General features: G+C 38.8%; 1 protein-coding gene across 1 annotated transcript; it reads left to right on the forward strand.

Annotated features, from left to right (window-relative positions):
• Nucleotides 1-453: 453 nt before the first annotated feature.
• On the forward strand, nt 454-27,059 carry LOC128124278 (vomeronasal type-2 receptor 116-like). The gene is made up of 6 exons (XM_052760444.1): nt 454-671; nt 16,017-16,308; nt 17,171-17,977; nt 18,683-18,910; nt 23,039-23,162; nt 26,131-27,059. Exons 1-6 carry the CDS (start codon nt 454-456, stop codon nt 27,057-27,059), a joined length of 2,598 nt encoding a protein of 865 aa, XP_052616404.1.

Below are 27,059 nucleotides of genomic sequence, written 5' to 3' on the forward strand. Positions count from 1 at the left end.
CCTTTATGGCCTGTTTCCCTCTTATCTACCATGGCATCATCTGGTGTAAAAAAGTTTGTATCACCAGAAATGGCTTTCCCATGAGCAGTCTCTTGGTTCACACTTGTGGCAGAATCCACTAAGACAATTTCATGTCTAGGGACTGGTTCTCTGTGGTCTTGGATGAAATACTGCCTGTGGCTGGAGAAAATCCTAAAAGCTATATTTGTGCATATTGCTTGTTATTCTGAAAGCAGGGCCTCAGATTCAATGCCTGAGGGAAGAAATTATTGGATAATTCCACAGGGGAGTGAAGACCTCTGTCAGAAAGGACTTGGGATGATTCAAGGGATAGCTGCAGTCATCAATAAAATTATAAGCAAACACTTATACACACATGAGGTATGTACATACATGCTGGACCTTGCAGAGTCCACCTTATCTTACTCAGGAAGGGCCAGACACTTTGTTAAAATGCTGTTCTCTTGGATTTTCATCTCTTCCCTTCTGCAGATTCCTATTCTCGTGTGCTCCTACAGAAGCAGCAGTGAGTGCTTAGTCAGAATCAACTATCGTTTAACTGGTAAAGGAAATGTGGTGATTGTTGGATTTTTCCCTGCTTTTAATGCCTACCCAATCAACAAAACAGTTGAAAGGAGAATGACTGTATTTAGCAGAGATTATATGATTGAGTGAGTCCTTTATTCATTTATTCCTTTTCAAGGTTTGGGATTCATATGCCTTAGGTGAAATCCAGATTCATGCATTATTATTCCCTCTTTACCCCATTAAGGAGTTTCCTCTCTTCCATTCTTAGATCTTTCTGCAGTGCTGTCTTCCTAGTGACTCATCTGGTTTTTCAAAATGGAAGAAGGAATTTGGGTTTTATTCTTTTCCTTTTCCACAGTAGACACTGGGAATTTCCCCCATAGTCTCTGCCATGCCTGTAACTTCTTAGGATTTGGATGTTTGCAATGATAGCTCTGCAAGAGAAAGATTATATAATAGAGGACTGACAGACTGTTTGAGGGGACTCTAAAATCTAGCTGTGTCCCTGTGAGAAGGGATGATATCACTGATGTTAATGTCAGCAGTTTCCTTGTATGATGCTGGAGTGACAATTTGTCAGTGTTTGTTGATGAAGATTTGGGACCAGGTATGTCAGCATTAGACACTGGAACCTACTCTCTGATTTAGAATAGCCTTCATCTGTCTCAGATTCTTTTATCTGATATTAGTATGTATATTCTTTGATAACTTAAGATGTTTTCCTGTTTCCTGCATATATATCCAATGTGTTTTTGATCGTTGCTATGAATGTGTTTCTGTGCACACATTGACTGCAATGGGGCTTCTGAAAGATTTTTCTAGGCATTCTCAAAGATGCAAGATTAAGACATAGTGTCTGACAAGTCTGCTTGAGTATCTTAGGTCCTGATAAGAGAAACAGTCATGTGTGTTGGGGTTTAAAAGAAGTCAGGTGTGTTTTATCCCAGACTGACATGTTCATAGCTATAGGTAACCACACAACAAATATTTGAAAATGAGAAATGCAGCTTAACTCAAGTCTGAACTCAACAAAGGCAACATGGAAATATATATTCGGGAATTAGGTTGGTGGCAATTGGTGGTAAATCACCTAAAATAAACATAGGACTGAGGATGGATATTTTTCTATGACATTACTGTCTGCTAAAATGTGACTGTGGAGTAAATCATCAATTCAGCAGTGAAACAGGACAAATGTTCAAGTGTGTTATGTCATTTGACATGAAGAATATTGTAATATGCTTTACTCTGAAATGGACCTACTGAAGGCAGCTGGGGAAATTTAAAAGTTGGCATCTAGATAAAATATTCTGTAGATGAGTCTACTGGCTCTAGGAATTGTTGCTTGCTTCATGTAAGGTTACACCTCTGTATGATCTCTCAGACATTTGATCCTGCATGCTAGAAGGAGACTCTTCTGCTTTACAGCAGATTGTGTCCCTGTTCCTCCCTGTTCCTCCTCTTCTCCTCTGCTTTCCAATCTCAGTAGCTCAGGCACCTCTCTGCATCAGCCTGAGTCCCTCTTCAGGTTGTACAGCAGCAACCCCATGCATGCAAAGATCACACATGTAATTAAATGAGCTCTGTATGGCTGGCTTGCCTAATATGTACAAGAAGAGAGTGCTGTGTCAATGTGATTTGATATCTTATGAAGTAAAAAAGAAACTAAAATAAACTTATAAAAGCAATAAGCAATTAACATATTTGATTAGACAAGCCATTTTCAATTTATACTTTTCATAGAGTGTGAGACACATGCAAGGATATATACTTCAAGGCTCACAGCTGATTTCATGCTTTTGATAAAATTTTTTACATAGGTGTGAGAAACCATGTGTGCAATTTGAAAGAGAGATTGTTGTCTTTCTCCAGTTAAATTTCCTCATTGTGGCTGCATAAATATATTTATCTTAATGACCATAACTACAAAAGACCGTAAGTTGTGCAGCAAACACTATTTTCTATGACACTAATATTTTGTGGTCTAATTTTCTACTTGGATTATACTTTGTTGTTCAAATTAGGAAGATGGTAAATGAATATTTGATAGGTAGAGAATAGTGTCTAATAGGTGTAAAGTATGTCTACCATTTGATTAAACCATATCAACCTACAAAAGCACATGATTATGCAAACTATAGAATCTTTTATTCATTGTGATTAATTTTCCTACAAAAAGTAATAATGACATTTTCTCTCACTTTGTATGCAAGTGCTTTTCCTTAACACTGACTTAAAAATACAGCTGACTTAGCTATTTCCAAGTTGCATTTTGTCACTTATATGTGCATTTGTACATTAATAACTTGAGACAATTTATGTATTAGAAGAATATGAAAAGTCAGAAATTTAAGATTTTTTTCTGTCTTGCTGTGGATATTTTCCATCTTTTGTTTTTTTTAAATTGAGAGGCATAAATATCTGTTTACTGCTTATTTGAAAAATTTTTATGATGTAATATTTATTCTAAACATTTATAATATGTCATACTGAAGGTGTAAAATAACATAAACTTTTAGTTTTACAAGGTATATTTTTAAGTTTTCAAAAGTATATTTTTCAGATATGACACAGCTTTCCTTCTTGGTTCTAAAACTAATGGCACTAATTTCTTTAATGTTTGCATTATCTTAGATATCAGTAATATTTATACATATTCATATGTCACTATGGGGTAGAGAATAATGATTTGTCATATGTAATAATGTGCAGCAATTTAACTATACAATTTAACATGTTCTTCATTTCAATTTTAGTGATATTATTTTTCCATTTTTTTTGTTTTTCAAGACAGGGTTTCTCTGTAGCTTTGCACCTTTCCTGGAACTCACTCTGTAGCCCAGGCTGGCCTTGAACTCACAGAGATCCATGTGCCTCTGCCTCCCGAGTGCTGGGATTAAGGGAGTGCTCCACCACCGCCCGGCTAAAAACGTCTTTTTTTTTTCTTTAATTGTCCATTTTATGATAAGTCATATGCTATCAGAACAAAGAATCTTACTGGACATTATGGTAGTTCATGCCTTTAAACTGAGCATTTGTAAGACACAGACAGGTCAATCTATGTTTTCAAGGCAAGCATGGTCTACATAGAAATTCTAGAACATGCAAATAAATATATTGAATTCTCTTTGAGAAATATCTTTTTAGATTCTCTTACTTTACTAGTAGAACTAATAAAAACATAGTTTATAAGTACTTTGCAGTGAAAATTTCATACATAATAATATTTGGGGAGGATATATATATGCCTTTTGAGTTGCCCAGAGTGTGTTTGTGTCTTGGTTCCCAGGAGAACAAAATGCCAAGTTCTAAGCCTCTGTGCTCACACTGAGATGGAGAACTATCATCCCATTTAGTTTTGCATTGTTGTGTAAATAGTGAATATAAGTGTAAAGGAGTCCTTATTTATATTATATGTTCTCTTTGGATGTAAAAAAGCTTGTAAACTAGTATATTTTGTATTAAAAGATTCTGCTCAAATTTTTAAGCCTCATAGCCCATTGGTTAGTAGAAAATAGAAGGTTTCTGGGCCAGAATGCTCATATTTTGAAGACATTTTAAAAGTATTGTTTCATGTGAGTGAGTTATTGAAGGCTGCTCTATGCATAGTGGACAAAATACTTTCCTTTTAAAATTTATTTTACATACCAATTAAAGATTCCCCTCTTCCCTCCTCCCACCCTTCCGCTTCCCCCTCCCCACCCAGCATGATTCCCTCCTACAAGAAGGAAAGGCCTCCCATGGGGAGGTACATTTAGTAGAGGCAAATTCAAGTCACTCTCCCTGCCTCTAGTCTGTGTGAGGTGTCCCATCATAGGCAGTGTGCTCCAAAAAGTCTGCTCATACACCAGGGATGGATTCTGATCCTATTGCCAGGGGGTCCCTTAAACAGATCAAGCTACATAACTCTCTTGATATGCAGAGGTCCTAGCCCCGTCCTATGCAGGCTCCACAGCTATTGACCCAAATTTCATGAGTTCCCACCAGTTTGGTTTGGTCATCTTTGCAGGTTTCCCTATCACAATCTTGATGCAATGCATTTGCTCATAGAATGCCTCTTCACTCTCTTTGACTGGACTCTTGGAGCCCTCCCTGGTGTTTTCTTGTGGATCTCTGCATCTGCTTCTATCAGTTACTGGAAAAAAGCTCTGTGATGACAGTTAGGGTATTCACCAATCTGATCACTGAGGTAAGCCAGTTCAGTTCATGCAACCTCTCCATTATTTCTAGTAGTCTAAGATGGGGTCATCCTTGAGGATTCCTGGGAGCTTCCCTAGCACCCAGATTCTCTCCATCACCATGATGTCTCCATCTATCATGGTATCTCTTTCTTTGCTTTCCCACTCCATCACTGTTCCAGCTCAACCATCCCATCCCCTTATGTTCTTATCCCCGATCCCCTACCCTCCATTGCCCACCATTCATCCAGTTTACTCATGGAGATCTCATCTATTTCCCCTTCCCAGGGCAATCCATGGATCCCTCTCTGTGTCTTCCTTCTTAGGTAGCTTCTCTGGAGTTTTGGGTTATAGTCTGGTTATCCTTTGCATTATGTCTGGTATCCACTTATGAGTGAGTACATACTGTGTTTGTCCTTCTGAGTCTGCGTTACCTCACTCAAGATGATATTTTCTAGTTCCATCCATTTGCTTGCAAATTTCATGATGTCATTATTTTTCTCTACTGAGTAGTACTCCATTGTGTATATATACCACCTTTCTTAATCAATTCTTCATTTGAGGGTCATTTAGATTTTTTACAGATTCTGGCTATTGTGAATAATGTTGCTGTGAACATAGTTGAGCATGTGTCCTTGTGGTATGATTGAGCATTTCTTGGGTATATGGCTAAGAGTGATAGAGCTGGGTCTTGAGGAAGATTGATTCCCAATTTTCTGAGAAACCATAATACTGATTTCCAAAGTGGCTGTATAAATTTGCACTCACACCAACAGTGTAAGAGTGTTCTCCTTGCTCCACATCCTCTCCAACATAAGTTGTCTTCAGTGTTTTTTTTATCTTATCCATTCTGACAGGTGTGAGATGATATCTCAGAGTCATTTTGATTTGCGTCTCCCTGATAACTAAAGATGTTGAGCAATTCATTAAATGTCTTTTGGCCATTTGAGATTCTTCCACTGAGAATTCTCTGTTAAGCTCTGTAGCCCAGTTTTTAATTGGTTTGTTCATTATTTTGTTTACTAGTTTCTTGAGTTCTTTATGTATTTTGAAGATCAGCCCTCTGTCAGATGTGGGGTTGGTGAAGATCTTTTCCCATTCTGTAGGTTGACGTTTTGTCTTATTGACTGTGTCGTTTGCCTTACAGAAGCTTCTCAGTTTCAGGAGGTCCCACATATTAATTGTTTCGCTCAGTGTCTGTACCACTGGTTTTATATTTAGCAAGTGGTCTCCTGTGACAATGTGTTCAAGGCTACTCTCTACTTTTTCTTCTATTAAGTTTAGTGTAATGTGTTTTATATTAAGGTCTTTAATCCACTTGGACTTGAGTTTTGTGCATGGTGATAGATATGGATCTATTTGTGGTCTTTGTGTTGACATCCAGTAATTCCAGCATCATTTGTTGAAGAAGCTTCCTTTTTTCCGTTTTACAGTTTTGGCTCCTTGTCAAAAATCATGTGTTCAGAAGTGTGTGCGTTAATGACAGGGTCTTCAATTAGATTCCATTGGTCCACATGTCAGTTTTCATGCCAGTACCAAGCTGTTTTTAATACTATAACTCTATAGTAAAGCTTGAGGTCAGGGATGGTGATGCCTGCAATAAAGTGGTAGCTTTATTGTAGAAGATTCAAATAGTGCTTTCTGTAAATATGTCATCTATCGTGAGGATTGCAAGTGCACAGGGTGTGTTGAATGTAGAGGTAAAACTAACTTATGATGTCATTTAACTTCAGAATTTCTCATTTTAGTCTTTTGTTTCATGTTACCTGTCTGTTGTTGAAAGTTGGGTATTTAAGTCAAGCACCATCTCTGGGCTGAGGTTGATCAGTGCTTTTAAATCTAAGACTGTTTCATCAGTGAAGTTGGGGAATCCTGTATTTGATGTCTTTTTGATTAGAATTGTTACACCCTTTTGTTGGATTTTTCCTTTAATGAGTAGAAAGGACACTTCACTGTCTCTTCTGAACAGATTTTGTTGGATGTCTGTTTTGTCACATTTTAAGATATTTGTGACTGCTTAGATTTGAGGGATGGTCTAATTTTTTTTATTTTTAGTACATCCTGACTGCAGTTTTCTCTCCTTTCACTGCACCCACTTCTCCTCTTTCCCTCTCCTCCAGATCCTCTCTTCATCCATTTCCCTTCAGAAAACAGCAGGCCTCCCAGGGATTTCAGCCCAACAGTACATAACAAGATAGAATAAGACTAAGCACATACTCTCATATCAAGGCCAGGAGAGGCAACTCAGTAGGAGGAAAAGTGTCCCAAGAGCAAATGAAAGAGTCAAAGGCACCCACTCCCACTGTTAGGGGTACCATAAAAACAGCAAGCTAACAACCATCATATATAGGTAGAGGACCTAGCGCAGACCCATATAAGCTCCGAGATTGCTGCATAGGTCTCTGTGAACTCATGTGATCCTTGATATACTTGACTCTGTGGACCTGTTTTCCTGGTGGTCTCAACCCCTTTGATTCCTCCAATTCTTCCTCCCCTTCTTCCGTGGAGTTCCCTAACTCCAAGGGGAGGGGGGACCCAATGGAAATCTCCAATTTGGGCTCCCTCTCTGACTAGTATTTGGCTGTAGGTCTCTGTATCTGCTCCCATCAGCTGTCAGCAAAGGACTCTCTGATCATAATTGGGTCAGGCACCATCTGTGAATATAGCAGAATATCATTAAGAATCATTTTATTGATTTTGTTCCTTCCTAAGTCTTTGGTCTATCCAGCCTCCAGTTCCAAGTCATCTAGACAGTGTCAGGCATAGGCTCTGTCTCATGGCTTGGGCCTCAAATTAAACAAGTCATTAGTTGTCTAGTCTGTCAGTTCTGTGTCTCCACTGCCTCAGCACATCTAGATGGCAAGACACATTGTAAGACGAAGGTTTGGTGGCTGGGTTGGTGTTCCAATCCCAACACTAGAAGACTTGCCTGGTTACTGAACATGGACTGTTCAGACCCATCTCCTCCATTACTAAGAGTCTTCCTATTGTCACCTTCAAAAAATCCTGGGAGCCTTCCTGAGTCTGTGTTACCTCACTCAGGATGATTTTTTCTAGATTCATCCATTTGTCTGCAAACCTCATGATGTCATTGTTTTTCTCTGCTGAGTAGTATTCCATTGTGCATATGTACCACATTTTGTTTATCCAGTCTTCAGTTGAAGGGCATCTAGGTTGTTTTCAGGTTCTGGCTATTACAAACAATGCCGATATGAACATAGCTGAACAAGTGCTCTTATGGTGTGGTTGAGCATTCCTTGGGTATATGCCCAAGAGTGGTATAGCTGGATCTTGGGGGAGATTGTTTCCCAATTTTCTAACAAAGCACCATATTGATTTCCAGAGTGGTTGTACAAGCTTGAATTCCCACCAGCAGTGGAGGAGAGTTCCCCTAGCTCCACATCCTCTCCAGCATAAGGTGTCTTCAGTGTTTTTGATCTTAGCCATTCTGACAGGCGTAAGGTGGTATCTCAGAGTTGTTTTGATTTGCATTTCCCTGATGATTAGGGATGTTGAGCAATTCCTTAAATGTCTTTCAGCCATTTGAGTTTCCTCTGTTGAGAATTCTCTGTTTAGTTCTATAGCCCATTTCTTAATTGGACTGTTGGGCATTTTGATGTCTAATTTCTTGAGTTTCTTATATATTCTGGATATAAATCCTCTGTCAGATGTGGGGTTGGTGAAGACCTTTTCCCATTCTGTAGGCTGTCGCTTTGCCTTGTTGACCGTATCCTTTGCTCTACAAAAGCTTCTCAGTTTCAAGAGGTCCCATTGATTGATTGTTTCAGTGTCTGTGCTACTGGTGTTATATTTAGGAAGTGATCTCCTATGCCAATGCATTCAAGACTACTTCTTACTTTCTCTTCTAGCAGGATCAGAGTAGCTGGATTTATGTTGAGGTCCTTGATCCACTTGGACTTAAGTTTTGTGCACGGTGATAGATATGGATCTATTTGCAAGGTAACCTGGACTCAAAAAGACAAATATGGTATGTACTCACTCATAGGAGGATACTAGATGTGGAACAAGGATGACTGGACTGCTACTCACATCACCAGGGAGGCTACCTGGAAAACAGGACCCTAAGAAAGACACAGGATCACCAAATGACAGAGAAATAGATGAGTTCTACATGAACAACCTGGATGTGAGTGGGGGTAATGAAGGGAGAGGGGCGTGGGAAAGAGAGCTTGGGGGAGCGGGAGATCCCATCTGGATCAACAACAGAGAGGGAGAATAAGGAATAGGAGACCATGGTAAATGAAGACCACATGAGAATAGGAAGAAGCAAAGTGCTAGAGAGGCCCCCAGAAATCCACAAAGATACGCCCACAACAGACTGCTGGCAATGGTCGAGAGACAGCCGGAACTGACCTACTCTGGTGATGAGATGACCAAACACCCTAATTGTCATGCTAGAAACCCCATCCAACGACTGAGGGATCTTGATGCAGAGATCCATGGCTGGGCCCCGGGTGGAGCTCTGGGAGTCCAATTAGCAAGAAAGGGGAGGGTTTATATGAGCGAGAATTGTTGAGATCAAGGTTGGATAAAGCACAGGGACAAATAGCCAAACAAATGGAAACACATGAACTATGAACCAATGGCTGAGGGGCCCCCAACTGGATCAAGCCCTCTGAATGGGTGAGAGGGTTGATTGGCTTGATCTGTTTGGGAGGCATCCAGGCAGTGGGACCGGGTCCTGTGCTCATTGCATGAGTTGGCTGTTTGAAACCTGGGCCTTATGCAGGGTCGCTTGGCTCGGCCTGGGAGGAAGGGACTAGACCTGCCTGGACTGAGTCTACCAGGTTGATCTCAGTCCTTGGGGGAGGCTTTGCCCTGGAGGAGGTGGGAATGGGGGGTGAGCTTGGGGGAAGGTGAGGGGGGCGGGAGGGGGGAGAGCAAGGGAATCCATGGCTGATAAGCAGAACTGAATTGTATTGCAAAATAAAAAAATAAAATAAAAAAATCCTGGGAGCTTCTACTAGACTAGGTTTCCCACAAATGCCCCCCAATTCCAGTCATCTCTCCCAGTATTCTCTCCCTATATCCTACCCTTGAACCTGATCCCTCCTGTTCCGATGCCCACCTCTACCCCTCACCCCTTGTCCACCCAGAAAATGTATTCAATTTCCCCTTCCCTGATAGATCCATGTGTCCCACTTAGAGCCCTTCTTGTACTTAGACTTCTGGGTCTATGGATTGTGGCCTAATTATCATTTACTTAACAGCGAATATCCACCTATAAGTGAGTACATATCATGTTTGTCTTTCTGGGTTTGAGTTGCCTCACAAAAGGATGATTTTTTTTCTAGTTCCATACATTTGCCTACAAATTTCATGATGTCATTCTTTTCTAACAGCTGAATATTACTCCATTGCATAAATGTACTGTAAGTTTATGACATTCCACAGCACATAAATATACCAATTTTTTTTATCCATTTTTGGTTGAGGGACATCTATATTGTTTCCAACTTCTGGCTATTATGAATAAAGGAACAATGAACATAGTTGAGCAAGTATCCTTATGGTAGAATGCAGTGTCCTTTGGGAACACACCCCAGATTGGTATACCTGGGTTTTGAGGTGGTTGATTCCCAGTTTTATGGGGAACTGCCATATTGATTTCCATAGTTGCCATACACGATTACACTCCCACCATCAATTAAGGAGTGTTTCCCCTGTTCCACATTATTGCCATCATGAGCTATCACTTGTGTTATTGATCTTAGCCATTCTGACACTGTTAAGATGGAATCTCCAAATCATCTTGATTTGCATTTTCCTGCTGGCTAAGGATGTTGAACATTTCTTTAATTGTCTTCAACAATTTCATGTTCTTCTTCAGTTAATTCTCAATTTGGCTCTGTACCCCACTTTTTAATTGGATTATTTGGTTTGTTGATGTCCAGTTTTTTGACTTCCTTATATATTTTGGACATTAGTCCTCTATCTGAAGTAGAGTTACTGAAAATCTTTTCCCATTCTATAGGCTGCAATTTTGTCCTATTGATTGAATTCTTTGCATCAGAGAAACTTTTCAGTTCCATGAGGTCTCATATACTAATTGTTGATCTTAGTGCCAGGACTAGCAATTGGTGTTCTGTTCGGGAAGTCATCTCTGCCAATGCATTCAAGGCTATTAAGCACTTTCTCTTCTGTTAGGTTCAGTGTGCCTGGTTTTATTTTGAGGTCACTGATATACTTGGATTAGAACATTGGCCAGGGTGATAAATGTGGATCAATTTGCACTCTTCTATGTGCAGACATTTAGTTAGACCAGTGTCATTTGTTGAAGATGCTGTCTTTTTTCATTGTGTCTTTCTGGATTCTACATGAAAAATCAAGTGTCCAAGAGTGAGTGGATTTATGTCTGGGGCTTCAATTAGAGTCCATTGATTATTCTGTCTGTTTTTATGCCAATACCATGCAGTTTTTATTACTACACCTCATAGTATCACTTGAAATCAGTTGTAGTGGTATCTCTGGAAGTTCTCTTATTGTACAGGACTGCTTTAGTTATGCTTGGTTTTTTATTGTTGTTGTTCTTCCATATAAAATTCAGCATTGTTCTTTCAAGGTCTATAAAGAATTGTTTTGAAATTTTGAAGGGTATTTAAATTGAATCTGTAGATTGCTTTTGGTGAAATGGCCATTTTTACTATGTTGATCTTACCCATTCAAAAGTATGGGAGATCTTTCCATCTTCTGATATCTTTTAAATTTTTTTTCTTCTAAGACTTGTAGTTTTTAATCTTGTCTTTCAAATGCTTGAATGCTTAGTTAGAGTTATCCCAAGGTATTTTATATTACCTGTGGATATTTTGAAGGGTATTATTTCCCTGATTTCTTTCTCAGTCCATTTGTCCTTGTATATAGGAGGGCTACTAATTTTTTGAGTTAATCTTGTATTCAGCCACATTGCTGAAGGTGTTTATCAGGTATAGGAGTTCCCTTGTGGAAATCTGTTGCTATTCTGATGGGTCCCTCTTCAAATATGACTTGGTCTTTCTCATTTCTACCTTCATTTTTCCCTAAGCCATCTTGAATATGCTTATTCTTTGCTTCAGTCCTAACTATTCTTTCATTTGCCGTTTGAAAAATTGATTTAGTGGTCATAATTTCTTCAACCAATTTTTATCTTGAAAAGTGTACCTTTCTCTTTCATTATGATTGATAGTTTTTCTGGGTACAGTAGTTTGAGGTAGTATCAGTGCTGTTTCATGACTTGTAGAATTTATAAGCCCAGTCTCTTCTGGCTTTGTAGTCTCTACTGAAGGAATCTGTTACTATTCTAATGGGCCCCTCTTTAAAGATGACTTGATCATTCTCTTTGTCACTTTCCAAGTCCGTTCTTGGTCCTGTATATTAACTATTACTATTAATTTTTTAACATAGGAAGTTTCTTTTGTAATCCTTTATATATGGACTTCTGCAAAATCAAATAGACTTAACATGTATCTATAGAACATTCTAACCAAAAACTAAAGAATATACATTCTTCTCTGTAGCCCATGGAATTTTCTCTAAAATAGACTACATATTAGGGTAAAAGCAAGTCTCTAATGTACAGGAAAATTTAAAGCACATCCTGCATGCTGTCAGACAATATGGACTAAATCAGGATATATACAACAAAAAAGAAAGAACACAAAATCATGAAGGTCAAGTTGCACAAAAGTAAACCATAACTGACTGAAGGAAGAAATCTAGATGGACATTGACATTCCTAGAATTGAATGGAAATTAAATCATAACATATCAAAACCTGTGGAAAACAGTGACAGCTGCCACAAGAGGAAAGTTTATGAAACTGTGGATCCATAAAAAAAAACTTTGAGAGATCACAAATTAATGACTTTAGGAGATACCTGAAACATTTAAAAATATAAGAACAATCAACACTCATAAAGGTCAAAATCAGGGCAAAAACTAATGAACCAGAAATGAAAAAATCAATAGAAAGAATAAATGAAGCCAATACTAAGATCAATGGCATGTTAGTCAAATGGACAAAAAAGTATAGAGAATTCAAATAAATAAAATTAGAGATGGGAGGGGACAAATTACCACAGACAGACATTGAGGAAATTCAGAGAATCAAAAGAATAAATTATAAAACATATATTCTATAAATTAGAAAAATTATGGAAATAGATGCATTTGAAAATAAACATATAACCTACCAATATTAAATATAAATGAAGTTAATAGTTCAAGTAGACATATAACCTCCAGTGAGATTAAAATATTAGCTAAAAAAAATCACAATTTAAAAAAAATCACAAGTCAGAGATAGTCAGTGCCCAATTCTACCAGGCCTTCAAAGAAGAGCTAACATTAATATTTCTCAAACTATTATACAAAATAGACAAAGAAAGAACACTTCTTTTGGGAAGGTGGTATTATCCTAATTTCAAAAACATACAAACACCCTGCTATAAAATGAAGAAAAATTAAAGGGCAACCACTTATGAAAATAGAAAAAATAAAATGCTTGAAAACGGAACTCAAGAACATACAAAAATGATTATACACCATGGTCATGATAGCCTCATCCAGTGGATGCCAGTCTGGTTCACCATCTCTAAATCAATGAATGTAACACCATGTAAACACACTAAAGAATGGAAAAAAAGGAGTCATCTGGGTAAATGGAGTAAGGCCTCTAACAAAAATCCAACATGACTTCATGATGACAGTCTAGGAGAAAATAGGGACAAATAGAATAAAGCCTGTTTTCTTATCACATAAGTTTAAGGTGTTATCTCCTTTTCAACAGTACCAAGCAATATGAAGAAAATAACATTTCATTTATATGAATCACTAAATGCATGTCACCATGGGAATGAACTTGGGCACACAAATCAAAGAACTATGTATAAAATACAAACTTAATGAAACAAATCTTTCCAAATATTATATTATTCTTGTGAAATGTCATAATATTCTTCAATGTGTGTGGAAATTTGGTGGATAAAGAGTGCAAGTTATTTTCCTCACTAGTGTCTAATATTAAGAGAATGAGTAAATCGATCAGAAGGTAACATGCTTGCAGTGTAAATATAAGAACTTAGTTTATTTTGCAGGTCTCAAAAGCAAAACAATGGGTGGGAGCATTGCAGTGCACATGTGTAAACCTATTTTTTGGGAGAAATGAAGGGTAGAAGTAGGAAAATTCCAAGTTTATGTGCCACAAATGACCTGTTATTAAATACAGATGAAGACAACAACTCCCATTTAAAGTTTTCCCTGGTTAGAATCATGTGAATGCACACAAACTACAGAGAAATATATACACATATCACACAACACACATAAAAATGAATTGTTATTGAAATGTCAATTGTTGTTCAGACACACTGAATGGCCTGGATGCTCCTGAATTAAGCAGTTTTTTAGTAACTAGTGACTTGATCAAGAAACATTCTGTTTTTTGTGGTTGTGCAGATTGAAAGTTGAATTTTAGAGGTCTGAAGACCTTATCAAAACCCATGGACAGAATACATCAAAATATAAGGCAACTGAAATTTGGCTCACCCTCCTAGGGCTCAAGTCATGGAGAAGTTCACACTCAGGGTTTTACATAGTTCTAAAGAAATAAAACAAAGAGCCTCCTAAGTCATATTGACACTTAATACAGTAGAAGGTTCTTAAACTACATACATATATGAATGAAATACCAAGGGAATCACCAAATAACAAAGAAGACAAAGCCCCAACACAATAATATCTCACCACCAAATAAAACTTCCAGTTTGGGGATAGGCCAGTTGTCAGCAAAACAGGCCTCATGGAAATGCCCAAAAAATCCAGGCTATTGCCAAAGTTATTGGCTGCTCTCCACAAATTGATGGTAAAGCTCTATTGCTGAAGACGACACTATAGGACTCATTGAACATGGAAAAGTTGAGCTAGTGCCTACCTAGAGTCTTTGCTCCTATACACTGTGTACGTGGTACTGAAAAGCAGGCTGCATGCTACCAAAGGAGAAAGGTAAACACCAACCTAACTATAGACCCTTCCATCTATAACGATGTCCTGTCTGAAAGATATACTAGTGCAAAATGGCTCAAAGCTTGTGGGACTAAACAACCAATATCTGATTGGATTTTAGGGTCACTCCATGAGATGGAAACCAACACATCTCAGATTGTCAAGAACTTGAGACAATATAGGCCATGGAACCAGGGGGAAACCAAATACTATAGTTTTGCTAAAGAAATGTAGCAATGTAATGTCTCCTAAGGATATTCTGTTATATTCATAGATCATTGTGTCACTCAGTTATCATCAAAGAGGTTCTCTTCAGTCATGGAACACCCAGTCCTAAATGAGATGTCTTCTTAAAGTCCATTCACTCAGGGCTCAGGGAACCCGAAAAAAAGAGGAGACGGAAAGATGTAAAGAGAGAAAGTGAGTCGGGCGGTGGTGGTGCACGCCTTTAATCCCAGTACTCCAGAGGCAGAGCCAGGCAGATCTCTGTGAGTTCGAGGCCATCCTGGGCTATCAAGTGAGTTCCAGGAAAGGCGCAAAGCTACACAGAGAAACTTTGTCTTGAAAAAAACCAAAAAAAAAAAAAGAGTCAGAGACACTGAGGAAACACGACCTTGTCAACACAGCAGGACTGATACACATATGAACTCAAGAGACTGGGAAGGATGCACAGGGCCTGCACCACTAAGACAGATGGGTTGCCAGCACTGAGAGGGGAAGTGGACACAAGCCCTCATCTTTAATTCAGAAGCCAACTCCAACTTGTCATAAGCCTCCATCCCGAACCCAGTTGCAAATACAATAGCTAGTTTTCTTCAAGGGAATCTCGTTGGGTATACAAACAATTCTTAAGGGAAGGCCCCGCGTTCAGTAGTAGATGGGAAATAAAGAAACACACTCAATGGCATTTGTGAACTTTAAATTTTTAAGATTACATGACTTTTGTGCATAATTATTGTTTCTGATTTCTTGTTTTCATGATTTTCTGTGTATGAAGATTATGTCTTTTCCTCTCTTGTGTTTCTTGTTCCATTTTCAATGGATTTTTTCTTCTGTTTGTTTGCTTGTTTGTTTTTATATGGATTTATCACTATTTTTCAATACCTGTTTGTTTTCTAATAAGAGGGAGAAAGAAAGGATGTGGATTTGAGCTGGAGGGGAGTTAGGGGGAACCTGGAGGAGTTGGTGGAGGGGATACTGTAATTAGAATATGTTGTATGAAAAAAAATCTATTTTCAGTTTGCTTGAATATATGTTATGTGTTGTGTGGTGTGAATCTTCCTCCTAAATAATGTTCTACCTTCTGTGCAGATTAAAGTTGAGGAACTACCAATGTATTTTGGCCATGATGTTTGCCATTGAGGAAATCAATAGCAATCCCTATCTTTTACCTAATACATCCCTGGGATTTGAGATCCATAATGTCCCAAATAGTCGAAGGCGCACTCTGGCAGCTCTTTTTGCCTCACTTTCAGGCACTGACTATAGCATCCCTAACTACAGATGTGCAAGAGAGATCATGTCAGCTGCTGTACTTACAGGACCATCTTGGGCAATATCTGAATACATAGCGACACTGCTGGATCTTTACAAATTTCCACAGGTGAGAGAAGGTGATGGGATAAGACATGATGTCAGCTCTGCTTGGTGATATTTCAGCTGTCTGTGAGGACAAGAGGGCAAGCTTGAGTAACTCTTCATGGATAGGGAAATAAAGTCAACACAGTTCACACATCTGTATTTGTATAGCCTAGAATACAGAGAAGGGGAAGGAAGGGTGGAGTAGACACACCACTATTAAACCTCTAAATGTTGTCTGTATTTCTGCAGGATATTAATCACACTGTAGTGTGTATGCATTAATTAAGTAAAATCAACCTTGGTTCAGTGGGGCAGAGCCTGCAAATAGTTGCATGAAATTAGCCATAGAGTGTTCTGATGAATCAGGAATACAGATAGAGAGACAGCACAGGAAGGGGTAGGGAGGGACATGGAATTTGGTTCCTTGTTTTCTTTGGGACAAATGGAGAGACATGTCTATTTCTGGGTCTCCATTCAAACAGGAAGGTCAGACGGATGCTCTTTGGTCTCTATGATTTAACAGGTTTTCACCCTCGCATTCTCAGTCATTGTTGATAATAAAATGATAGAGACTTAGTTTAAACCTACATAGAGGAGCCACCATGTACCCAGGCCAGGGGACTGGAAGCCCCTCCAGGCTGCAGCCTGCATGGCTGTTGGGGCACTGACTGTGGGGCTGTGGCGATGAAGACAGTAATTAAAGTATCAGTAGATTCATGTGCAGCTGCTGAGCTGACAGAAGAACATCATTGTACTGTTCTCATAAAACTATAGGAAGACAGATTTGAACTTCAAAGCAGGATTGTCCTAAAGGCTTTAAACCATTGCTGTAGAACTGAGCTGATTTTTATGACAATGTTCTTTCTGGTTGTTTCTCCCTACAGCTTAGTTTTGGGCCTTTTGATACTACCCTGAGTGAACAAGGACAGTTTTCTTCACTGTACCAGGTGGCCCCCAAGGACACATCTCTCACACTTGGCATTGTATCATTGATGCTTCATTTCCACTGGAACTGGGTTGGGCTGTTCATCATAGATGATGACAAAGGTGCCCAGATTCTGTCAGATTTGAGAAGTGAGCTGGAGAAATATGGAGTCTGCATAGCATTTGTGGAAATGATCCGAGTAATCAGGGGTTCATTTCTGACTACATCCTGGAAAAATCAGGTGCAGATCCTGGAATCATCAGCAAATGTGATTATTATTTATGGGGACACTGATTCTCTCTTAAGCTTAATAGTAAATATAAAGCAGAAGTTAGTCACATGGAAAGTCTGGGTCCTGAATTCACAATGGGATCATTCAGAAATTGATGACTATTTCCTATTAGATGCATTGCATGGGACCCTTATTTTTTCACACCATAATGAGGAGATTAATAATTTTACAGATTTTATCCAGACAGCCAATCCTTCTAAATATCCAGAAGACGTTTATCTTCATGTATTATGGCACTCATTCTTCAATTGCTCTTATTTGAGGAAAGACTGTAAAATTGTGGATAACTGTTTGCCTAATGCCTCCTTGGGATTTTTGCCAGGGAACATATTTGATATGGCCATGAGTGAAGAGAGTTACAATGTGTACAATGCTGTGTATGCTGTGGCCCACAGTCTGCATGAGATGATTTTTAATCAATTACAAAATCAATCACTGGAAAATGGAAAAGAGGTGGTATTCTTCCCCTGGAAGGTAATGTCACTTACATAGCAATGGAGTATCAACAGTGTGATGTTCTTAGTGTTTATAAAGGCATGCAAACTAGATATTATGGATCATATAATATATTGTCAAAATCCACAGGGAACACTGAACTTGTTCACTCCTCAGTGAATACTAAAATCATAGCCATCAATGTCTGTGATGAATAGGTGCCTGACGCAAGGGGGAAAGCTGTTTAGTGTCCATACTGAGTTGTAGTCTAAGAAGCCTCACAATCATCACATGGTAAAAATATTCAAATAAAAAAATCCCTGTACATATCTCACACCAGAAACAGAAGATATACGTAATTAATAACCAATAGAATGCTTATATTATGTATGTTTTCACCTATACTAACTCTTTAAACTTAAAAATATTGGTTTTTATACCATGATAATTGGAATGGTTTTGAAATGTTCTTACATGTGTTTATCTTTTCAAAGATACTATGATTTGTCTGAATCCACTTTCCTTATGTGCTTGGTTCTAAATTTCCTCCTAATACCGATTGACATTTTAGAAAAATAATGATGTTTCTATTCTCCAAGGACATCATTTGCTCAATATCATTAATACCCATGTTAAAGTTTCTATTAACATCAGAAAGCAAAGTCAGGAGGAGACTATAACTAATTCTGGCTTAGTTGCACCTTCCTGAGACCTGTTTACCATAGCATCATGCATCTCTTTTAGATTCAACCTTTTCTCAGGAACATCAGATATACCAATCCTGCTGGTGACCATGTGGTTCTGGGCTGGAAGAGGAAACTAGATGTAGACTATGACATTCTCAATTTTTGGAATTTCCCAAAAGGTCTTGGGCTAAGTGTGAAAATAGGAACATTTTCTCCAAATCTTCCCCAGAGTCAACAGCTGTCTTTATCTGAGCACATGATACAATGGCCCACAGGATTTACAGAGGTGGGTTGGATGTTATCTCATGCCTTGACCTCTATGTAAATAACAAAGTATATTTCTGAGTTCATGAATCTTCCTTGCTCTGTTGAGACCTGTATATATACACATAATGACCACTAATATAATGTATAGTCTTATTACATAATTCTGCTGGATATACACATTGTTTTTACACTTCTTTGTTTATTTCATATGATAAAAACAATATTTATTTTAATATGCTGTCTTGGCTAATTTTATGTCAGCTCACTATTATATAGAGTCATTTGAGAAAAAGGAACCTCAATAGAGAAAATGGCTTCACTAGGTTTGCCTGTGAGCACTCTTGTGCTGCACTGTTTTTACATTGGCTGATAGGAGAAGATCTAGCTCACTATGGGTAGTGCCAACCCTGGGCAGGTGCTCCTGGGTGCTAAGAAACAGACTAAGCAAGGCATAAGCAAGCATGTAAGAAGTACTACTCCATGGTCTCTGAATCAGTTCCTACATCCATATTTCTGCCTTGAGTTTCTGCCCTGACTTCCCTGGTTAATGGACTGTAAGCTATAAGGTGAATTAAATCCTTTCATCCTCAAATTTATTTTTGTCAATGTGTTTTGCAGTAACAGAAACACTAACATGCTTTCTGCCACTGTCACAGATCACCTGACAGGAGACAGATTTTTAATTCCATCTTCAAAATTTTAGGTCCACGAATTTTGGAAAAGTTGGTCTTTTCCACTTAGGACTCTGCAACGACAAAAGAAACATGATGAGAATTGTGGATTTTTTGTTGTTAATGTTTCAAAAATGTTACCTATCAAAAACATGTAGGTAGATTTTCCTTGGCTTACAATTTGCAGGTGTATTCCATTTCACTCAGGAAGCCATGTCTTTAGGAGGTGGAGGCAGCTGGTCACATTGCATCCACAACCAGGGGGTAGAGACCACTGACTGCTGCTGTCCACATTCCTTCCACCTTTCCACTCCTTCTTGGACCACAGACAATTAACTGGGGACATCCACTTAGGGAAAGCCTTCTTACCTCAAGCAACCTCATCTAAAAAGCCACTCACATTAATGCTCAAAGACTGGTTTCCACAGAGACTCTGAATGCTATACCAACCTGAGGGAGATCAGCTCACTCTTATTACCCCAGGAAACTCTTGAGTAGGGAGAAATGAGGAGGTTGTATATAGAAGTATACATATAGAGAGACAGATAGAAAACATAGGATCGCTTCAGGAGGGTCTGGGTTCAAACACAACACCCCTTATGTCTCACTAAAGGGCTTTTTAAACCATTTACAATAGCCACAAATGATATAAAATACCTTGGGGTAACACTAACTAAGCAAGTGAAGGACCTATATGACAAGAACTTTAAGTCCCTGAAAAATGAAATTGAAGAAGATGTCAGAAAATGGAAAGATCTCCCATGCTCATGGATAGGTAGGATTAACATAGTAAAAATGGCAATCTTACCAAAAGCAATCTACATATTCAATGCAATCCCCATCAAAATACCAACACAATTCTTACAGACTTGGAAAGAACAACACTCAACTTCATATGGAAAAACAAAAAAATCCAGGATAGCCAAAAGAATCCTGTATAATGAAACAACCTCTGGAGGCATCACAATCTTTGACTTCAAGCTTTACTAGAGCTACAGTAATAAAAACAGCTTGGTACTGGCATAAAAACCAACATGTGGACCAATGGAACCGAACTGAAGACCCTGACATTAATCCGCATACCTATGAACATATGATTTTTGACAAAGAAGCCAAAATTGTATAATGGAAAAAAGAAAGCATCTTCAACAAATGGTGCTGGCATAACTGGATATCAACATGTAGAAGACTGCAAATAAATTCATATCTGTCACCATGCACAAAACTTAAGTCCAAGTGGATCAAAGACCTCAACATAAATCCAGTTACTCTGAACCTGATAGAAGAGAAAGTAGAAAGTAATCTTGAACATATTTGACACTGGAGATCACTTCATAAATATAAACAACAGTAGCACAGACACTGAGAGAAACAATTAATAAATAAATGGGATCTCTTGAAACTGAGAAGATTTGTAGGGCAAAGAACACGGTCAGTAAGACAAAATGACAGCATACAGAATGGGAAAAGATCTGCACCAACCCCACATCTGACAGAGGACTAATATCCAGAATATAAAAAGAACTCAAGAAACTAGACATCAAAATACCTAACAGTCCAATTAAAAAATGGGCTATAGAGCTAAACAGAATTTTCTACAGAAGAATCTCAAATGGCTGAAAGACATTTAAGGAATTGTTCAACATCCTTAGTCATCAGGGAAATGCAAATCAAAATGACTCTGAGATACCACCTTACAACTATCAGAATGGCTAAGATCAAAAACACTGAAGACAACTTATGCTGGAGAGGATGTGGAGCAAGGGGAACACTCCTCCTCTGTTGGTGGTAATGCAAACTTGTACAGCACTTTGGAAATCAGTATGGCAGTTTCTCAGAAAATTGGGAATCAGTCCTCCTCAAGGCCCAGCTATACCACTCTTGGGCATATACCCAAGGAATGCTCAATCATACCACAAGTACACATGCTCAACTATGTTCATAGCAGCATTATTTGTAATAGCCAGAACCTGGAAACAACCTAGATACCCTTCAATTGAAGAATGGATAAAGAAAATATGGTACATATACACAATGGAGTATGACTCAGCTGAGAAAAACAACAACATCATGAGGTTTGCAGGCAAATGGATGGAACTAGAAAATATCATCCTGAGTAAGGTAACCCAGACTCAGAAAGACAAACACAGTATGTATTCACTCATAGGTGGATACTAGATGCAAAGCAAAGGATAACCAGACTGCAACTCACAAATCCAGGGAGGCTACCTAGTAAAGAGGACCCTAAGAAAGACTCAGGGATTGCCCAGTGACAGTGTAATGGATGAGATCTACGTGAGCAAACTGTGATTGAGGGGTATTAATGGAGGGCAAGGGTTGGCAGAAAGAGAGCTTAGGGGAGCGGGAGATTCCAGCTGGATCAGGAACAGAGTGGGAGAACAAGGAAAGAGACACTATGATAAATGAAGACCCCATGGGAATTGAAAGAAGCAGAGTGTTAGAAAGGGCCCCAGAAATCCACAAAGATACCTCCACTGTAGACTACAGGCAATGGTCGAGAGAGTGCCTGAGTTGACCTGCTCTGGTGATTGGATGGCCGAACACCCTAACTGTCAGGATAGAACTCTCATCCAGTGACTGGTGGAAGAAGATGCAGAGATCCATGGCCAAGCCCCAGCTGGAGCTCCAGGAGTCAAACCGGCAAGAGAGAAGAGGGATTATATGAGCAAGAGATGTCAGGACCATGATTGGAAAAAGCACAGGGACAAAATGCCAAACTAATGGAAACACATGAACTGTGAACCAATAGCTGAGGAGCCCCCATGGAACTGGACCAGGCCCTCTGGATAAGTAAGACAGCTGATTAGCTTGAACTATTTAGGAGGCCCCCAGGCAGTGGGACCGGGAACTGTCCTTGGTGCATGAGCTGGCTTTTTGGAACCTAGGGCCTATGCTGAGATACTTTGCTTAGCCTTGGTGTCTCACACCAAGGAGGGGACTGGACCTGCTTCAACTGAACCTACCAGGCTGGGCTTAATCCCCAGCGAAGACCTTGCCTTGGAGGAGGTGAGAATGGGGGGTGGATTGTGGGGGAAGGTTGGGGGGTAGGAGAAGGGAGGACAGGGGAATTTGTGGCTGATATATAAAATTAAATTAATTATAAAAGAAAAATATTTATTGAAAAATGCCCAGGGGTGAGACAAAAGTCCCCTCCCCTAGCACAGTCAAGTGTAGGCCATCCCAAACACCTGGAGACCTTGCACATGGTCAAGCCATTGCCTCATGCACCCCTACTGTGTAAAGCAAGCTCAGATTTAACTAGAAAACCTTTGTGGCCTTCCTACCAACCATTGACCACACGACCCTGTGTATGACTTACCCTAGTAGTAACAGCACAATCACCTTCATTTGCAAATATCTAAATTACCAAATTAATGTTATATATTAAAGCCCTCTAGGTTTAGAGATTCAATTAAATCCTGAGCATTTCCTAACATTTATTTCATTTTTCTCAGAATCCTCAGTCTGTATGCAGTGAGAGCTGTGGTTCTGGATTCAGGAAGACCCCCCAGGAAGGCAAGGCTGCCTGTTGCTTTGACTGCACACCTTGCCCACAGAATGAGATTTCCAATGAGACTGGTAAATATCATTCACGCCAAGGATGTTTCCACCAGTCCACCTCTGCAGTATCTAAGCAAATTTACACCTCTAAGTGAATTTAGAGATAATTCTCTTCTTTTTTATGTTAGTTAATCACAAGTTATAGGTCATCATATTTTCCCTGAAATAACACAGTCTTGACACAGAAATTATGATGTGCTTTATGATCTTGATCCATTGTAAGCACGGCTGCCTACAGAAAACTCTTCCCACACCAGAGTGGTAGGCTTTGCTGCACAATGACCTTGAACACACAGTACCATCTCTTCATGATTTTTAAATCATATTTTGATCATAATCAGGAGTCAAGACTTTTCCTTTTTGTATTTCTAAATATATAATGCCCATCATGAATCTGGAAACACAGTACATGAGAAAGACTGTGTGTGTGTGTGTGTGTGTGTGTGTGTGTGTGTGTGTGTGTGTGTGTGTGTATTTGCCATCCAGCAAAACTAAATTTTTACAGTCCTATAATGAACATGTTTTCTCCTCTGTTTTCTTCCTCCTTTATAACACCTGCAACACCTCTTCCACCTCTACAATAAACAACATGTTATACAATAAAGTCAAGATTATGTATCAGTATGCAGTAAACTTAGTATTTTATTCACTGTTTTAGTGCTGTGAAGAAACACCACAATTAAGACATCTCTATAAAGAAGGCATCTTGTTGGGGTAAAGTTTCTGAGGGTTAGACCAGTTTGATCATGGCAGGAAGGTGACAGGCATGGCACTGCACTAGTTGCTGAGAGTTTTACATCATGATCCACAGGTAGGAGGCATGGAGAGTGTGAGATTGAAACACTTTTGAAACCTCAAAGCCCATCATCACCAGTGACACACATCCTTCACCAAGACCACACTTACTCCATCAAGGCCTCATCACCTGATCCTTCCCAAATAGTTCTACTTACTGGGAACCAAACATTCAAATGCATGAGCCTGTGGTGGTCATTCTCTTTCAAACAATTAACCACATGGTGAGACTTAAGGTCTGTAAAAGCCTAGAAAATTCACAGAGTACAGTACTGGATATAACAAAATGTTCTGTTCACAAGAAGAGTGACAATAAGTACTTGCACATTAATTAATAAGTTGAATGTATTAATTCATCATTATAGAAGTTCATCACTATGGAAAATTTATGATGAATCTCAGCTACATGATGGAGTTTTCCAAAGTGGGAAGAATGTGAAATTATCATTAGTAGCACTATTCACAGGCTTATAATTCACAAACATTAATATGAGTATTGTTATCCATAAAATGCCCAAGTTGAGAAATAGTTTTTGTGACAAGTAATTGAAATTTCAAAACATGGCACATGAGTAGTTTGCTTAAAAGAAATGAAGTGAATAAGCCAGGCATAGTTCATCTACCTGTAGTTACAGAAACTTGGGACAATTAAGTGTAAAGATCATCATTTTAAGGCCAGTATTAACAAAACAGAGAAACCTGGTGGCACAATAAATTCAGGGAGCAAAACAAAGACACTAAATCCAGAGCATGTGAGAAGGAGCATTGATATCTTTGTGTGTATGGAACAGGAAGATGGAAGCAGAAATGATTCACAATAATTGGCAACTATATTACTAATGGTACTGTTTATTTATCCCTGAATAATAATTCATAATTATCACATGGAAAAAACTCATATTTACAGGTGTCAACTTTATAATAGAGATGTTCTAAATGTGATTTTATTTATATTTGTAATACTTTCATAATAATATTAAGGTGATTCAGATTTTGTTAGGATCTGAATAGATTTAGAAAGATAAGATACAGTGCCCATAGTTAACTTGAATATTCACATTGGATATGTGTTTGGTTTAAGAGCTTGAGCATTCACATAATGAAGGAATATTTCCACTACCACAAACAAATCCTACATGTATACGTTAAGAACTAGTTTTTATAAAACTCTGTAATATTAGGGATGGATTAATACACAAATGTTAGACACTTTAAAACTGAATCAATTATTAGTTGACAAATACTGTTAAGTAAGTGAAACGTGTCTCTAAAAGGAAATGTTTAATCCAACATAAAGTGATTTAATGGTTTATATGTCATATGCCTTTAATAAACAAGACGTTACAGCCTATTTATGAAACTTTCAGTATAAGCAATGACAGGAAGAGCAAAATTAATACACTGAAGAAAGGAGGGGGGAGGTAATGGTGGAGAGATGAATGAAAATATAGTGAAAGTGTGATTTAATAAAATGAAGACTGTAGGAGAGCTAAAGAATACAGAAAGAAAAACATAATATTCACAAAGAGAAAGTTGACTCTATGGAAAATAAATTTGATAATCTACTAAAAGGATGTATCAATAGAAAGCGAATTAAACAATCATGAAATGTTTTCACTGTTGAAGTGCTTCATCCTTGTAAATGTTAAAATACAGGGCATTTCAAAGAATGAACAAATTGTGTGACACAATGGACTTTGTGAATATAGATACATTTCAGGCATATTTGAGTACAACATTTTAAAAGGTTTGCAAAGGACACTCTCTCAGTCATACTGAAGTCTCATGTCCTATTAAGGACACAGATTTAGTTTATAAATATTGTTATCAGATCCAAACTAGATTCAAGAAATGTAATTCAGTACCCTAAGGAATCAAAACCAAACAATATCATATAAGTCAAATGTGTGAGTGTGTGTGTGTGTGTGTGTGTGTGTGTGTGTGTGTGTGTGTGTGTGCATGTGTGTGTGTGTGTACATGCACAGGTGCATGTGCATATAACAGAGAAAGAAGCATTAGGGCTGTGTAACTTAGGAAGTAGAATGGATCTATGACTTCAGAATATTTATCCAGAAAGTATTTGTGCCTCAAGCTAAGGGAGATGGTTCAATGAACTGGTGGCTGGAGATTGCCTGGGGAGGTTAAAAGGACAACCTGAGCATGTGCTTTTGATTACATTCATTTCTACCAGATATGGATCAGTGTATGAAGTGTCCAGAGAGTCACTATGCAAACACAGAGAAGAACCACTGCTTCCAGAAGACTGTGACCTTTCTGAACTATGATGATCCCTTGGGAAAGGCACTCACCTCCATGTCCCTGGGCCTCTCCTCACTCACAGCAATTGTCCTTGGGGTCTTTGTGAAGCATAGAGATACTCCCATTGTCAAGGCCAATAATCGGGCTCTTAGTTACATCCTGCTGATCACTCTGACCTTCTGTTTTCTCTGTCCTTTACTCTTCATTGGCCATCCCAACACAGCCACCTGTATCCTTCAGCAGAACACATTTGGACTTCTGTTCACTGTGGCTCTTTCTACTGTATTGGCCAAAACTGTAACTGTAGTCATGGCCTTCAAGGTCACTGCTCTGGGAAGTATGATGAGAAGGTTAATGATATCAAGGACTCCTAACATCATCATTCCACTCTGCACCACAATCCAACTTCTTCTCTCTGGAATATGGCTGGCGACCTCTCCTCCATTTGTTGACACAGATGCTCACTCTGAACATGAACACATCATCGTCATGTGTAACAAGGGCTCAGCTATTGCTTTCCATGGCATCCTTGGATACCTGGGATTCTTGGCCCTAGGGAGCTACCTGATGGCTTTCTTGTCCAGGAATCTGCCTGACACATTCAATGAGGCCAAATTCCTATCATTCAGCATGCTGGTGTTCTGCAGTGTCTGGGTCACCTTCCTCCCTGTCTACCACAGCACCAAGGGGAAGGTCATGGTGGCTCTGGAAGTCTCCTCTATCTTGGCTTCCAGTTCAGGGATCCTGGGCCTCATCTTTGCCCCTAAGTGCTACATTGTGTTGTTAAGGCCAGAAAGAAACTTACTTCATCATATCAAGGACAAAACACACTCTAGGAAGAAAATCCCCTTTGATACTTAG

This window comes from Peromyscus californicus, unplaced genomic scaffold (assembly GCF_007827085.1).
Source record: "Peromyscus californicus insignis strain IS unplaced genomic scaffold, ASM782708v3 Scaffold_4__1_contigs__length_199733344, whole genome shotgun sequence".
In the NCBI taxonomy this organism is placed as follows: Eukaryota; Metazoa; Chordata; class Mammalia; order Rodentia; family Cricetidae; genus Peromyscus; species Peromyscus californicus.

Coding starts and splice junctions, on each gene's coding strand:
- LOC128124278 (XM_052760444.1), top strand. CDS start 454: ATGCTGTTCTCTTGGATTTTCATCTCTTCCCTTCTGCAGATTCCTATT. Junction 17,978..18,682: donor TGGTATTCTTCCCCTGGAAG/GTAATGTCACTT, acceptor CATCTCTTTTAG/ATTCAACCTTTTCTCAGGAA. Junction 18,911..23,038: donor GGCCCACAGGATTTACAGAG/GTGGGTTGGATG, acceptor CATTTTTCTCAG/AATCCTCAGTCTGTATGCAG.